The sequence below is a fragment of the Anomaloglossus baeobatrachus genome, chromosome 6 (assembly GCF_048569485.1).
Source record: "Anomaloglossus baeobatrachus isolate aAnoBae1 chromosome 6, aAnoBae1.hap1, whole genome shotgun sequence".
In the NCBI taxonomy this organism is placed as follows: domain Eukaryota; kingdom Metazoa; phylum Chordata; class Amphibia; order Anura; family Aromobatidae; genus Anomaloglossus; species Anomaloglossus baeobatrachus.
The window spans coordinates 146311468-146328712 of NC_134358.1; the positions used below are offsets into that span (position 1 = coordinate 146311468).

Here is a 17245-nt window from a genome sequence, read left to right on the forward strand (position 1 = left end):
ACCACCTTCGGGAGAAACTCCTGAATGGGGCGCAGCACTACCTTGTCCTGGTGGAAGACCAGGAAAGGAGCCTTGGATGACAGCGCTGCTAGCTCAGACACTCTCCGAGGAGATGTGATCGCTACCAGAAAAGCCACTTTCTGTGATAGTCTAGAAAGTGAAACCTCCCTCAGAGGCTCGAAGGGCGGCTTCTGGAGGGCAACTAGTACCCTGTTCAGATCCCATGGATCTAACGGCCGCTTGTACGGGGGTACAATATGACAAACCCCCTGCAGGAACGTGCGCACCTTAGGAAGTCGTGCTAGACGCTTTTGAAAAAAGACGGATAGCGCCGAGACTTGCCCTTTAAGGGAGCCGAGCGACAAACCTTTTTCTAACCCAGATTGCAGGAAAGAAAGAAAGGTAGGCAATGCAAAAGGCCAGGGAGACACTCCCTGAGCAGAGCACCAGGATAAGAATATCCTCCACGTTCTGTGGTAGATCTTAGCGGACGTGGGCTTCCTAGCCTGTCTCATGGTGGCAACGACCCCTTGGGATAATCCTGAAGACCCTAGGATCCAGGACTCAATGGCCACACAGTCAGGTTCAGGGCCGCAGAATTCCGATGGAAAAAAGGGCCCTTGGGACAGTAAGTCTGGTCGGTCTGGTAGTGCCGACGGTTGGCCGACCGTGAGATGCCACAGATCCGGATACCACGCCCTCCTTGGCCAGTCTGGGGCGACGAGTATGATGCGGCTGCAGTCGGATCTGATCTTGCGTAGCACTCTGGGCAAGAGTGCCAGAGGTGGAAACACATAAGGGAGCCGGAACTGCGACCAATCTTGCACTAAGGCGTCTGCCGCCAGAGTTCTGTGATCGCGAGACCGTGCTATGAAGGTTGGGACCTTGTTGTTGTGCCTGGACGCCATTAGGTCGACGTCCGGCCTTCCCCAGCGGCTACAGATTTCCTGAAACACGTCCGGGTGAAGGGACCATTCCCCTGCGTCCATGCCCTGGCGGCTGAGGAAGTCTGCTTCCCAGTTTTCTACGCCGGGGATGTGAACTGCGGATACGGTGGAGGCCGTGGCTTCCACCCACGTCAGAATCCGCCGGACTTCCTGGAAGGCTTGCCGACTGAGTGTCCCTCCTTGGTGATTGATGTATGCCACCGCTGTGGAGTTGTCCGACTGAATTCGGATCTGCTTTCCTTCCAGCCACTGCTGGAAGGCTAGTAGGGCAAGATACACTGCTCTGATTTCCAGAACATGGATCTGAAGGGTGGACTCCTGCTGAGTCCACGTACCCTGAGCCCTGTGGTGGAGAAAAACTGCTCCCCACCCTGACAGACTCGCGTCTGTCGTGACTACCGCCCAAGACGGTGGTAGGAAGGATCTTCCCTGTGATAATGAGGTGGGAAGAAGCCACCATTGCAGAGAGTCCTTCTGTGAAAAGGATACTTTCCTGTTCAGGGATGTTGACTTCCCGTCCCATTGGCGGAGAATGTCCCAATAAGAGGACGCAGATGAAACTGCGCAAACGGAACCGCCTCCATTGCCGCCACCATCTTCCCGAGGAAGTGCATGAGGCGTCTTAAGGAGTGCGACTGACCTTGACGGAGAGTCTGCACCCCAGTCTGTAGTGACCGCTGCTTGTCCAGCGGAAGCTTCACTAGCGCTGAGAGGGTATGAAACTCCATGCCAAGATACGTTAGTGATTGGGTCGGTGACAGGTTTGACTTTGAGAAGTCGATGATCCACCCGAACGTCTGGAGAGTCTCCAGCAAAACATTCAGGCTGAGTTGGCATGCCTCTTGAGAGGGTGCCTTGACAAGTAGATCGTCCAAGTAAGGGATCACAGAGTGTCCCTGTGAGTGCAAGACTGCTACCACTGCCGCCATGACCTTGGTGAACACCCGTGGGGTTGTCGCCAGACCGAATGGCAGAGCTACGAACTGAAGATGGTCGTCTTCCATCACGAAACGTAGAAAACATTGGTGCTCTGTAGCAATCGGCACGTGGAGATAAGCATCTTTGATGTCTATTGATGCTAGGAAATATCCTTGAGACATTGAGGCAATGACGGAGCGGAGGGTTTCATCCGGAACCGCCTGGCCTCCACGTGCTTGTTGAGCAGTTTTAGGTCCAGAACGGAACGGAAAGAGCCATCCTTTTTTGGCACCACAACCAGATTGGAGGAAAACCGTGTCTCGTTCCTGAAGAGGAACAGGGATTACCACTCCTTCTGCCTGCAGAAGAGCATCGGCTCGGTGGGGAGGTGGGGACGTTCTGAAGAATCGAGTCGGAGGACGAGAACAGAACTCTGTCCTGTGCACGTGGGCACAATGTCCCTCACCCACCGGTCTATGACCTGTGGCAGCTAAATGTCGCCAAAGGCGAGCGAGTCTGCCATCAACCGCGGTTGCGGAGAGATGAGAGAGCTGAGAGTCATGAGGAGACCGCCTTGGTAGCGGTTCCTCCGTCTGCCTTCCTTGGGCGTGATTGAGCCCCCGGAAACTGAGCCCCTCTGAGGCTTTTCAGCTCTTTTGGACGAGGACAATTGGGACCTGCCCGAGCTTGGGAAGGACCGAAACCTCGACTGTCCTTCCAGGACAGCATTAATAGGGTAAGTCGCAATGCAGACATTGCGAGGTTACGGACGCCCCTGCGGCACAAATGTACATATGCTCAAGACCAGCTGTGCAAGAACAGCTGAAAAGCTTAGGGTGCCCATACGGCTGTAAATGCCGGAGCAACCGACACGCCGATAGCCTCATAGACAGATTTCAACCAGAGTCCATCTGTCTGGCATCTTTAAGTGAAGTCCCATCTCCACTGCAACTATAGCTCTAGCCGCAAGCCTGGAGATTGGAGAATCCACCTTTGGACCCCGGGTCCCACGCTTGACCACGTCAGGGGGAAAAGGATAACGTGTATCCTTAATACGTTTGGAGAAAACGCTTATCTGGTAAGCGTGGTGTTCCTGGACTGCTTCTCTGAAGTCAGCGTGGCCAGAAAAATACTCAATATACGTACAAATGAACACTGCAACCCCTGCAATACAAGCAGCATAGAAAAAACCTGTGCCTCAGCACCCCTGCTTTTCTGCTGCTGTAGTCTAGTCATTCTAGGCGAAAATAGCCCAGACTAGGGACCGTACAGTGCAGTGTATAGCATACAAGCATAAATACACATGAACACTTCAGTACATGCAATACAAGCAGCATAGAAAGCCTGTGCCTTAGCACCCCTGCTTTCCTGCTGCTGATGTGTCGCCATCTAAGAGGGCATATAGCCAAAAATAGCGACCTATGCAGTGCAAGCATAAAAATACAAATGGACAACTGCGGTATTTAGTGGGGTCAGCACTTCAGGTGCCGCTTACCGCCCGCCTATAAGCGGGTGTGTGGTCGCCCTAGTCCTGTGCCTGGTTGCCATGTCCCTGAACGGTACCCAGCTCCGTATCCAGCAGGTTCAATGGGTCTGTGGATGGAGCCCGGCCTCAGGGCTTTGGGGCCGGTAAGATCCCACTTCCTCAGAGCCCCTCAGGGGGATGTGGAAGGAAAACAGCATGTGGGCTCCAGTCGCCGTACCAGCAATAGGTACCTCAACCTTACAAACCACCAGCGGGGTGAGAAGGGAGCATGCTGGGGGCCCTATATGGGCCCTCTTTTCTTCCATCCGATATAGTCAGCAGCTACTGCTGACTAAACAGTGGAGCTATGCGTGGATGTCTGACCTCCTTCGCACAAAGCAGAAAACTGGTGAGCCAGTGATCCCACTGGGGGGTGTATAGCCAGAAGGGGAGGGGCCTTACACTTTTTAGTGTAATGCTTTGTGTGGCCTCCGGAGGCAGTAGCTATACACCCAATCGTCTGGGTCTCCCAATGGAGCGACGAAGAAATATCTGATAGAAATTGTAGGAATTGTACACATTTCTTTACAAAAACTACACATTTTAGGAGGTCAAAAGTAATTGGACAAATAAACCAAACCCAAACAAAATATTTTTATTTTCAATATTTTGCTGCGAATCCTTTGGAGGCAATCACTGCCTTAAGTCTGGAACCCATGGACATAACCAAACGCTGGGTTTCCTCCTTCTTAATGCTTTGCCAGGCCTTTACAGCCGCAGCCTTCAGGTCTTGCTTGTTTGTGGGTCTTTCCGTCTTAAGTCTGGATTTGAGCAAGTGAAATGCATGCTTAATTGGGTTAAGATCTGGTGATTGACTTGGCCATTGCAGAATGTTCCACTTTTTTGCACTCATGAACTCCTGGGTAGCTTTGGCTGTATGCTTGGGGTCATTGTCCATCTGTACTATGAAGCGCCGTCCGATCAACTTTGCGGCATTTGGCTGAATCTGGGCTGAAAGTATATCCCGGTACACTTCAGAATTCATCCGGCTACTCTTGTCTGCTGTTATGTCATCAATAAACACAAGTGACCCAGTGCCATTGAAAGCCATGCATGCCCATGCCATCACGTTGCCTCCACCATGTTTTACAGAGAATGTGGTGTGCCTTGGATCATGTGCCGTTCCCTTTCTTCTCCAAACTTTTTTCTTCCCATCATTCTGGTACAGGTTGATCTTTGTCTCATCTGTCCATAGAATACTTTTCCAGAACTGAGCTGGCTTCATGAGGTGTTTTTCAGCAAATTTAACTCTGGCCTGTCTATTTTTGGAATTGATGAATGGTTTGCATCTAGATGTGAACCCTTTGTATTTACTTTCATGGAGTCTTCTCTTTACTGTTGACTTAGAGACAGATACACCTACTTCACTGAGAGTGTTCTGGACTTCAGTTGATGTTGTGAACGGGTTCTTCTTCATCAAAGAAAGTATGCGGCGATCATCCACCACTGTTGTCATCCGTGGACGCCCAGGCCTTTTTGAGTTCCCAAGCTCACCAGTCAATTCCTTTTTTCTCAGAATGTACCCGACTGTTGATTTTGCATGTCTGCATGTCTGCTATCTCTCTGATGGATTTTTTCTTTTTTTTTCAGCCTCAGGATGTTCTGCTTCACTTCAATTGAGAGTTCCTTAGACCACATGTTGTCTGGTCACAGCAACAGCTTCCAAATGCAAAACCACACACCTGTAATCAACCCCAGACCTTTTAACTACTTCATTGATTACAGGTTAACGAGGGAGACGCCTTCAGAGTTAATTGCAGCCCTTAAGGCCCCGTCACACTAAGCAACATCGCTAGCAACATCGCTGCTAACGAACAACTTTTGTGACGTTGCTAGCGATGTTGCTGTGTGTGACATCCAGCAACAACCTGGCCCCTGCTGTGAGGTCGTTGGTTGTTGCTGAATGTCCTGGGCCATTTTTTAGTTGTTGCTGTCCTGCTGTGAAGCACAGATCGCTGTGTGTGACAGCGAGACAGCAACAACTGAATGTGCAGGCAGCAGGAGCCGGCTTCTGCGGAGGCTGGTAACCAATGTAAACATCGGGTAACCAAGAAGCCCTGTCCTTGGTTACCCGATATTTACCTTTGATACCAGCCTCCCCCGCTCTCACTGCCTGTGCTGCCGGCTCCTGCTCTGTGCACATGTAGCTAGCTGCAGGACACATCGGGTTAATTAACCTGATGTGTGCTGTAAGTAGGAGAGCAGGGAGCCAGCGCTAAGCAGTGTGCACTGCTCCCTGCTCTGTGCACATTTAGCTGCAGCACACATCAGGTAATTAACCCCATGTGTGCTGTAGCTAGGAGAGCAGGGAGCCAGCGCTCAGTGTGCGCTGCTCCCTGCTCTCTGCACGTGTAGCTGGTCACTGGTTGCTGGTGAGCTCACCAGCAACTCGTGTAGCCACGCTCCAGCGATCCCTGCCAGGTCAGGTTGCTGGTGGGATCGCTGGAGCGTCGCAGTGTGACAGCTCACCAGCAACCTCCTAGCAACTTACCAGCGATCTCTATCGTTGTTGGGATCGCTGGTAAGTTGCTTAGTGTGACGGTACCTTTAGAGTCCCTTGTCCAATTACTTTTGGTCCCTTGAAAAAGAGGAGGCTATGCATTACAGAGCTATGATTCCTAAACCCTTTCTCCGATTTGGATGTGAAAACTCTCATATTGCAGCTGGGAGTGTGCACTTTCAGCCCATATTATATATATATAATTGTATTTCTGAACATGTTTTTGTAAACAGCTAAAATAAAACTTGTGTCACTGTCCAAATATTTCTGGACCTAACTGTACATGTTACACTGCCTTAACCACCCACTTGCTTTGGCACAAACAGATGAGGTATAACAAGGATTAATATGGATATAGTCAACTTAAAAACATAACTTCTTAAAAAGGTAGTAACATTTGTTCATTGCTTGATTACCTGTGGATAGCAAACTAGCTGTCTATACAGATCTTTGTCAAATGACTTCAGATGCTCACAATCGATATTTAGGAATGGGTCACCAACCACATTGATCTGTATAAAATAAATAAAAAAGACCCAAACACATTGGGGATTAAGCATAGAAGCAGGATCATGAACCTTTGATATTTTGCTTAAAACACACGACAAAAAAAAAAATAATAATTTTACCTCTTCAAGACGCTGCATATAAATAGGCTCATTCAAATCCAAGCCAACATTTTCCTCCTCTTTGGCAGATGGATCAATAAAGCGCTGGATAAAACGCTGCATAAAAATGAATTGTTCGTGTTCAAATATTTGAAAATCTGAGTCTGCATCACATAGATGTTGATAAAAATGTAAGAACAGCAAAACACTTGTCATCCATGATATTCATACATTCACTAAACAAGCAAACCCTGACCAGTGATTGTAGTCTACCTTTGTCCATGTGCAGACTTACCGTATTTTTCACTTTATAAGACGCACCTGATTATAAGACGCACCCCCAAATTTGGTGACGGAAAAGAGAGAAGGGAATTTTGTTTACTTACCGTAAATTCCTTTTCTTCTAGCTCCTATTGGGAGACCCAGACAATTGGGTGTATAGCTTCTGCCTCCGGAGGCCACACAAAGTATTACACTTTAAAAGTGTAACCCCTCCCCTCTGCCTATACACCCTCCCGTGCATCACGGGCTCCTCAGTTTTGGTGCAAAAGCAGGAAGGAGGAAACTTATAAATTGGTCTAGGGTAAATGCAATCCGATGTTCGGAGTACTGAAAACCATGAACCAAAAGAACAATTCAACATGAACAACATGTGTACACAAAAGAACAACCAGCCCGAAGGGCACAGGGGCGGGTGCTGGGTCTCCCAATAGGAGCTAGAAGAAAAGGAATTTACGGTAAGTAAACAAAATTCCCTTCTTTGTCGCTCCATTGGGAGACCCAGACAATTGGGACGTCCAAGAGCAGTCCCTGGGTGGGTAAAAGAATACCTCGATAAAAAGAGTCGAAGACGACCCCCTCTTACAGGTGGGCAACCGCTGCCTGAAGGACTCGCCTACCTAGACTGGCGTCTGCCGAAGCATAGGTATGCACCTGATAGTGTTTCGTGAAAGTGTGCAGACTAGACCAGGTAGCTGCCTGACACACCTGCTGAGCCGTCGCCCGGTGCCGCAATGCCAAGGACGCACCCACGGCTCTGGTAGAATGGGCTTTCAGCCCTGAAGGAAGCGGAAGGCCAGAAGAACGGTAGGCTTCCAGAATCGGTTCCTTGATCCACCGAGCCAAGGTTGACTTGGAAGCCTGCGAACCCTTACGCTGGCCAGCGACAAGGACAAAGAGCGCATCTGAACGGCGCAGGGGCGCCGTGCGCGACACGTAGAGCCGGAGTGCTCTCACCAGATCTAATGAGTGCAAATCCTTTTCACATTGGTGAATTGGATTAGGGCAAAATGAAGGTAAGGAGATATCCTGATTGAGATGAAAAGGAGATCCCACCTTAGGGAGAAATTCCGGAACAGGACGCAGAACCACCTTATCCTGGTGAAAAACCAGGAAGGGGGCTTTGCATGACAGCGCTGCCAGCTCCGACACTCTACGGAGCGATGTAACTGCCACTAGAAATGCCACCTTCTGCGAAAGACGTGATAAAGAGACATCCCGCAGCGGCTCGAAAGGTGGTTTCTGAAGAGCCGTTAGCACCCTGTTAAGGTCCCAGGGTTCCAGCGGACGTTTGTAAGGTGGGACTATGTGGCAAACTCCCTGCAGGAACGTGCGGACCTGCGGAAGTCTGGCTAGACGCTTTTGAAAAAATACGGATAGCGCCGATACTTGTCCCTTGAGAGAGCCGAGAGACAAACCCTTGTCCATTCCGGATTGAAGGAATGAAAGAAAAGTGGGTAAGGCAAAAGGCCAGGGAGTAAAACCATTATCAGAGCACCAGGATAAGAAGATCCTCCAAGACCTGTGATAGATCTTGGCGGACGTTGGTTTCCTGGCCTGTCTCATGGTGGCAATGACATCTTGAGATAACCCTGAGGACGCTAGGAGCCAGGACTCAATGGCCACACAGTCAGGTTGAGGGCCACAGAATTCAGATGGAAAGAAGGGAATTTTGTTTACTTACCGTAAATTCCTTTTCTTCTAGCTCTAATTGGGAGACCCAGACAATTGGGTGTATAGCTACTGCCTCCGGAGGCCACACAAAGTATTACACTTAAAAGTGTAAGGCCCCTCCCTTTCTGCCTATACACCCCCCGTGGGATGACGGGCTCCTCAGTTTTAGTGCAAAAGCAAGAAGGAGGAAAGCCAATAAACTGGTTTAAGCAAATTCAATCCGAAGGAATATCGGAGAACTGAAACCATTCAACATGAACAACCTGTGTATACAAAAAAACAGGGGCGGGTGCTGGGTCTCCCAATTAGAGCTAGAAGAAAAGGAATTTACGGTAAGTAAACAAAATTCCCTTCTTCTTTGTCGCTCTATTGGGAGACCCAGACAATTGGGATGTCCAAAAGCAATCCCTGGGTGGGTAAAATAATACCTCGTAATAGAGCCGTAAAACGGCTCCTTCCTACAGGTGGGCAACCGCCGCCTGAAGGACTCGTCTGCATCCGCCGAAGCATAGGTATGCACCTGACAGAGTTTCGTGAAAGTGTGGAGGCTGGACCAGGTAGCCGCCTGACACACAAGCTGAGCCGTAGCCTGGTGCCTCAAGCCCAGGACGCATCCACCGCTCTGGTAGAATGGACCTTCAGCCCTGAGGGAACCGTAAGCCCAGCAGAACGATAAGCTAGAGAATTGGTTCCTTGAACCACCGAGCCAGTCTTGATTTGGAAGCCTGCAACCCTTTACGCTGGCTAGCGACAAGGACAAGAGTGCTTCCGAGCGGCGCCGTACGATCGATGAAGAGTCTGAGTGCTCTCACCAGATCTAAGATGCCACAGATCCGGGTACCACGACCTCGTTGGCCATTTTGGAGCGACGAGGATGGCGTGGCGGCAGTCGGACCTGATCTTGCGTAACACTCTGGGCAACAGTGCCAGAGGTGGGAACGCATAAGGGAGTTGAAACTGCGACCAATCCTGAACGAAGGCGTCTGCCGCCAGAGCTCTGTGATCGTGAGACCGCGCCATGAATGCCGGGACCTTGTTGTTGTGCTGAGACGCCATTAGGTCGACGTCCGGCATCCCCCAGCGGCAACAGATCTCCTGAAACACGTCCGGGTGAAGGGACCATTCCCCTGCATCCATGCCCTGGCGACTGAGAAAGTCTGCTTCCCAGTTTTCTACGCTCGGGATGTGAACTGCGGATATGGTGGGTGCTGTGGCTTCCACCCACAGCAGAATCCGCCGGACTTCCTGGAAGGCTTGCCGACTGCGTGTCCCACCTTGGTGGTTGATGTAAGCCACCGCTGTGGAGTTGTCCGACTGAATTCGGATCTGCCTGCCTTCCAGCCACTGCTGGAACGCTTTTAGGGCAAGATACCCTGCCCTGATCTCCAGAACATTGATCTGAAGTGAGGACTCTTGCTGAGTCCACGTACCCTGAGCCCTGTGGTGGAGAAAGATCGCTCCCCACCCTGACAGACTCGCGTCCGTCGTGACCACCGCCCAGGATGGGGTTAGGCAAGATTTCCCTTTCGATAATGAGGTGGGAAGAAGCCACCACCGAAGGGAAGCTTTGGTTGCTTGAGAGAGGGAGACGTTCCTGTCTAGGGACGTCGGCATCCTGTCCCACTTGCGTAGGATGTCCCATTGAAGAGGACGCAGGTGAAACTGCGCGAAAGGGACTGCTTCCATTGCTGCCACCATCTTCCCCAGGAAGTGCATGAGGCGCCTCAAGGGGTGTGACCGACCTTGAAGGAGTGATTGTACCCCTGTCTGTAGTGAACACTGTTTGTCCAGCGGAAGCTTCACTATCGCTGGAAGAGTAAGAAACTCCATGCCAAGATATGTCAGCGATTGGACCGGTGTCAGATTTGACTTTGGAAAATTGATGATCCACCTGAAACTCTGTAGAATCTCCAGAGTAACGTTGAGGCTGTGTTGGCATGCCTCTTGAGAGGGTGCCTTGACCAGCAGATCGTCTAAGTAGGGTATCACTGAGTGACCCTGAGAGTGGAGGACCGCAACTACTGTAGCCATGACCTTGGTGAAAACCTTTGGGGCTGTCGCCAGGCCGAACGGCAGTGCCGCGAACTGAAGGTGTTCGTCTCCTATGGCGAAGCGCAAGAAGCGCTGATGCTCTGGAGCAATTGGTATGTGGAGATAAGCATCCTGATATCGATCGATGCTAGGAAATCTCCTTGGGACATTGAGGCGATGACGGAGCGGAGGGATTCCATCCGGAACCGCCTGGTCCTTACGTGTTTGTTGAGCAGTTTTAGGTCCAAAACAGGACAGAAGGACCCGTCCTTCTTTGGAACTACAAACAGGTTGGAGTAGAAACCGTAACCCTGTTGCTGAAGAGGAACCGGGACCACCACTCCTTCTGCCTTCAGAATGCCCACCGCCTACAGCAGAGCCTTGGCTCGCTCGGGAGGTGGAGATGTTCTGAAGAATCGAGTCGGAGGACGAGAGCTGAACTCTATCCTGTAACCGTGAGACAAAATGTCTCTCACCCAACGGTCTTTTACTTGTGGCAGCCAGGTGTCGCAAAAGCGGGAGAGCCTGCCACCGACCGAGGATGCGGTGTGAGGAGGCCGTAAGTCATGAGGAAGCCGCCTTGGTAGCGGCGCCTCCGGCGGTCTTTTTAGGGCGTGATTTAGACCGCCACGCGTCGGAGTTCCTCTGATCCTTCTGAGGCCTTTTGGACGAGGAGAATTGGACCTGCCTGCGCCCCGCAAGGACCGAAACCTCGACTGTCCCCTCCTCTGTTGGGGTATGATCGGTTTAGCCTGAGGAAAGGATGTATCCTTTCCCTTGGATTGTTTGATGATTTCATCCAGTCGCTCACCAAACGAGCGGTCGCCAGAGAATGGCAAACTGGTTAGGCACTTTTTGGAAGCAGAATCTGCCTTCCATTCCTGCAGCCACAAGGCCCTGCGTATTACCACTGAATTGTTGGACGCAACCGCCTTCCGGCTCGCCGAGTCCAGGACAGCATTAATGGCGTATGACGCAAACGCTGACGTTTGAGATGTTAAAGACGCAGCCTGCGACGCAGACATACGTGTGACTGCCTCAATTTGCGCTTGAGCCGCTGAGACCGCTTGGAGCGCACAGACGGCTGCGAAAGCTGGAGCAAAGACACGGCAATAGCTTCATAGATGGATTTCAACCAGAGCTCCATCTGTCTGTCAGTGGCATCTTTGAGTGAAGCCATATCTTCCACTGCAACTAAGGATTTAGCCGCTGGAGATAGGAGGTCCACATTGGAACACTGAACCCAGCCCTTGACAACGTCAAAAGGGAAGAGATAACGTGTATCCTTAAGGCGTTTGGAAAAAACGATATCTGGACAAGCCTGGTGGTTCTGGACTGCCTCCCTGAAGTCAGAGTGATCCAGAAAGCGTACTCAATGTATGCTTGGGGAATCTGAAACGGAACTTCTCCTGCTGAGAAGCTGACTCCTCAGGCGTAGGAGCTGAGGGAGAAATAACCAACATATGATTGATGGACGCCGTAAGATCGTTCACTACGGTGTCACAATCAGGTGTATCCAGGTAGAGAACGTTCTCAGGATCAGAATCCTGATCAGATACCTCCGCCTTATCATAGAGAGAGTCCCCATGCTGAGACCCTGAATGATGCGGTGACGTCGAGGGATGCTCCCAGCGAGGTCGCTTAGGGGGTCTGGGACTGCGGTCCGAGTCAGACCCCTCACCCTGGGATCCCTGAGACACTCCAGGAGCACCTTGTTGTACCAACTGGGGGGGGGGGACCAGGGGCAATGAATCAACCGAGCCCATGGTCTGAGGGACCGGTCTGGACTGCAAGGCTTCTAGTATCTTAGCCATAGTCTCAGAAAGCCTGAAGTAAATACTGCAAACTCCGTCCCCATCACCTGGACCATTAGCAGAGACTCCGGCTGAGTAAGTTCCACAAGGGCCGTGCATTGTACACAATTGGGGTCCGTGGAACCTGCGGGCAGTATAGCCGTACATGCTGTACAGGCTGCATAGAAAACCTGTGCTTCTGCACCCTTGTTTTTCACAGACGATATGCTGTTATCTCCCCCGAACAATCAAGGAGGGTATATAGCCAAAATACAAAAGTGCGACCGAACAGTGCAATGTATAGCGTACAAGCATATATCTATATGTGCATTTCGGCACTAGTGGGGTCAGCACCACAGGTGCTGCTTACCGCCCGCTCACAGCGGTTGTGTGACCACCAGAATCCCTGCCAGGGTCTTCCCAAACGTGTCTCTTTTCTCAGTCACAGAAAAAACTGACATGAATGGCTGCCGGCGTCCTGTGTAGAGGAGGAGGCCGTGGGCGTGCCCCAGAAAGTGCGGGAATCCGGTTTCACACTGTGTACAGTGAGAGGGATGGAGTATGCAAAGCATGCTCCATCTCTCAGCGCTGCCGTGCTGTGCAGCGTCACGCCCTTACCCTGACTGGCAGGCCAGTGGGCGGTAACGAAGTGAGAGTAGGCCGCAAAAGCCGGGGACTAGAGTGATAAGCGCGGCCCGGCATATAAGCCCTGGTCGGCGCGGAAGTCCCCGGCGCACCACAAGTCCCAGCCGCGCCTGAGATAAAAATGGCAGCGGCGGTTAGCGCGGCAGTCCCCCAATACTCTAACACACCCAGCACGCTGTAGTGTGCGATGGCACCAGTGCGGGCAGCGCCGCCATCCCTGGCGCACTAACACACCCAGCAGTGCTGCCGTGTGTCTGTGCGCAGTCCCCTTTATGGGGACACAGAGTACCTCAACGTAGCAGGGCCATGTCCCTGAGGATACTCAGCTCCATGTCCAGCAGATTCCCAGAGGCTGTGGATGGAGCACGGCCTCAGTGCCTGGAGACCGATAAGATCCCACTTCACCCAGAGCCCTAAGGGGATGGGGAAGGAAAGCAGCATGTGGGCTCCAGCCTCCGTACCCGCAATGGGTACCTCAACCTTAACAAACACCGCCGACAAAAGTGGGGTGAGAAGGGAGCATGCTGGGGGCCCTAGTATGGGCCCTCTTTTCTTCCATCCGACATAGTCAGCAGCTGCTGCTGACTAAACAGTGGAGCTATGCGTGGATGTCTGACCTCCTTCGCACAAAGCATGAAAACTGAGGAGCCCGTGATCCCACGGGGGGTGTATAGGCAGAAGGGGAGGGGCCTTACACTTTTAAGTGTAATACTTTGTGTGGCCTCCGGAGGCAGTAGCTATACACCCAATTGTCTGGGTCTCCCAATAGAGCGACAAAGAAAACGGCCCTTGTGACAGCAAGTCTGGACGGTCTGGGAGCGCCCACGGTTGACCCACCGTGAGATGCCACAGATCCGGGTACCACGACCGCCTCGGCCAATCTGGAGCGACGAGAATGGCGCGACGACAGTCGGACCTGATTTTTCGCAGCACTCTGGGCAGCATCGCCAGAGGAGGAAATACATAAGGCAGTCGAAACTGCGACCAATCCTGAACTAATGCGTCCGCCGCCAGAGCTCTGTGATCTTGAGACCGGGCCATGAATGCCGGGACTTTGTTGTTGTGCCGTGACGCCATGAGATCGACGACCGGCGTTCCCCAGCGGCGACAGATCTCTCGAAACATGATGTATGCGACGGCAGTGGCGTTGTCCGACTGGATACGGATCTGCCTGCCCTCCAGCCACCGATGAAAAGCCAATAGGGCTAGATACACTGCCTTTATCTCCAGAATATTGATCTGAAGGGATGACTATCGGAGTCCAGGTTCCCTGAGCCCTGTGGTGGAGAAATACCGCCCCCCACCCTGACAGGCTCGCGTCCGTGGTGACCACAGCCCAGGTTGGGGGTAGGAAGGATTTTCCCTGCGACAGAGAGTTGGGAAGGAGCCACCACTGAAGTGACGTCTTGGTTGCAAGGGAAAGAGAGACGTTCCTGTCGAGGGAAGTCGACCTCCTGTCCCATTTGCGGAGAATGTCCCACTGGAGTGGCCGCAGATGGAATTGCGCGAAGGGCACTGCCTCCATTGCTGCCACCATCTTCCCCAGGAAGTGCATGAGGCGCCTCAAGGGGTGTGACTGACCCCGAAGAAGAGATTGCACCCCTGCCTGCAGAGAAAGCTGTTTGTCCAGCGGTAGCATGACTACCGCTGACTGAGTATGAAACTCCATCCCGAGGTAAGTCATTGATTGGGTCGGTGTCAACTTGGATTTTGGGAAGTTGATGATCCACCCGAACTGCTGGAGCGTCGCCAGAGCGACGGTAAGGCTGTTTTGACACGCCATCTGAGAAGGCGCCCTGACTAGAAGATCGTCTAAGTAGGGAATCACCGAGTGGCCCTGAGAGTGTAGGACCGCCACAACGGATGCCATGACCTTGGTGAACACCCGTGGGGCTGTCGCCAGGCCGAAAGGCAATGCCACGAACTGAAGGTGTTCGTCCCCGATGGCGAAACGCAAAAAGCGTTGATGTTCGGGTGCGATCGGCACATGGAGATAAGCATCCTTGATGTCGATCGATGCTAGGAAGTCTCCTTGTGACATCGATGCGATGACCGAGCGGAGAGATTCCATCCGAAACCGTCTGATGCTCACATGTCTGTTGAGTAATTTGAGGTCCAGAACGGGACGGAATGAACCGTCCTTCTTTGGCACCACGAACAAGTTGGAGTAAAAGCCGCGACCATGTTCCGGGGGGGGGGAACAGGGGTCACAACTCCTTCTGTCTTCAGAGCGTCCACCGCCTGAAAAAGTGCATCGGCCCGCGCGGGGGGCGGAGAGGTTCTGAAGAAACGAGTCGGGGGTCGAGAGCTGAACTCTATCCTGTAACCGTGAGACAGAATGTCTCTCACCCATCGGTCTTGAACATGTGGCCACCAGGCGTCGCAAAAGCGGGAGAGCCTGCCACCGACCGAGGATGCGGTTCGGGGATGCCGAGAGTCATGAAGAGGCCGCCTTGGAGGCATAGCCTCCGGCGGGTTTTTGGGGGCGTGACTTAGCCCGCCACGCATAGGAGTTCCTCTGGCCTTTCTCCGGCCTGTTGGACGAAGAGGATTGGGGCTTGGCGGAGGGACGAAAGGACCGAAACCTCGATTGTATTTTCCGTTGCTGAGGTCTCTTCGGTTTGGACTGGGGTAAGGAGGAGTCCTTTCCCTTGGATTCCTTAAGAATCTCATCCAATCGTTCGCCAAACAATCGGTCGCCAGAAAACGGCAAACCGGTTAAGAACTTCTTGGAAGCAGAGTCTGCCTTCCATTCGCGCAGCCACATGGCCCTGCGGACTGCCACAGAATTAGCGGATGCCACCGCTGTACGGCTAGCAGAGTCTAGAACTGCGTTCATGGCGTAGGAAGAAAAGGCTGACGCCTGAGAAGTCAAAGACGCAACCTGCGGAGCAGAATTACGTGTGACAGCATTAATCTCAGCCAGACAAGCTGAGATAGCTTGGAGTGCCCACACGGCTGCAAAAGCCGGGGCAAAAGACGCGCCCGTGGCTTCATAGATGGATTTCACCAGGAGCTCTGTCTGTCAGTGGCATCTTTTAGCGATGAGCCATCTGCAACCGATACCACAGATCTAGCCGCCAATCTAGAGACTGGAGGATCCACCTTGGGACACTGACCCCAACCCTTAACTACGTCAGAGGGGAAGGGGGTAACGTGTGTCAGTAAGGCGCTTAGTAAAGCGCTTGTCCGGAACCGCTCTGGGCTTCTGGACAGCATCTCTGAAGTTAGAGTGATCGAAAAATGCACTCCGAGTACGTTTAGGGAACCGAAACTGGTGTTTCTCCTGCTGAGAAGTCGACTCCTCTACAGGTGGCGGCGGGGGAGATAGATCTAACACCTGGTTGATGGACGAGATAAGGTCATTTACTATGGCGTCCCCTTCAGGTGTATCAAGATTGAGAGCAACGTCAGGTTCAGAGCCCTGAGCTGCGACGTCCGCCTCGTCCTCCAGAGAGTCCTCAAACTGGGAACCCGAGCAGCGTGAAGAAGTCGGGGAAGATTCCCAGCGAGCCCGCTTAGCCGGTCTGGGACTGTGGTCCGGGCAGGAGTCCTTCACGTGAGACCTAGGGCCCCCCCTGGGGGCGCGCTGCGGCGCGGACAGAGAGGGGCCTGGAGGCGACGATCCAACAGGGCCCAGGGCCTGTGTAAGGACCGGTCTGGACTGCAAAGCTTCTAGCAGCTTGGCAGACCATTTGTCCATAGACTGAGCCATGGATTGTGAAAGAGACTCAGAGAGCTTTTCAGCAAAAACGGCAAACTCTGTCCCTGCCGCCTGGACCGGGGGAGCAGGGGGGTCTACCTGAGCCGAGGGTCCCACTAGTGACCGAGGCTCCGGCCGTGGGCGACGCTAAAAAAGTGCGGGAATCTGGGGTCCCCACAGTGAACAGTGAGGGGGGAGGAAACATACAGGATGCTCCGGCCCTCACAGCCGACGTCAGGCCGGCCGTCCCGCCCTTACCCCTGACAGGCAGGCCCGGGGGCGGGATTTTTGCTACTAGGCCGCAATGAAGCCGGGGACTAAATTTAAGACCGCGGCCGACAATCAGGCGCGGTCGGCGCGGAAGTCTTCTCAAAACAGCAGCTGCTGCAGCGTCCGGGATGAAAGCGCTCCATGCACATCCCCCATGGGGACACAGAGTACCTTAGAGATGCAGGGCCCGGTCCCTGAGGATAAACAGACTCCTGTCCAGCAGATTCTCACAGGGGCTGCGGAGGGAGCACGGTCCCAGTAACTGGATGACCGGTCAGGATCCCACTTCTCCCAGAGCCGCTAAGGGATGGTGAAGGAAACGGCATGAGGCTCCGGCCTTTGTACCCGCAAT

The 17245-nt window shown here is 52.7% G+C and overlaps 1 protein-coding gene across 1 annotated transcript in view; it reads right to left on the reverse strand.

Annotated features, from left to right (window-relative positions):
* The window catches only part of MCM4 (minichromosome maintenance complex component 4), a 128448-nt gene that overhangs the window by 75436 nt on the left and 35767 nt on the right, over window positions 1–17245 (reverse strand). Inside the window, exons 6-7 of the mRNA XM_075316356.1 lie at window positions 6520–6615; window positions 6307–6402 (exon numbers count right to left, since the gene is read on the reverse strand). Coding sequence (XP_075172471.1) covers window positions 6307–6402; window positions 6520–6615 — 192 coding nt within the window. The remainder of the gene's footprint in view (window positions 1–6306; window positions 6403–6519; window positions 6616–17245) is intronic.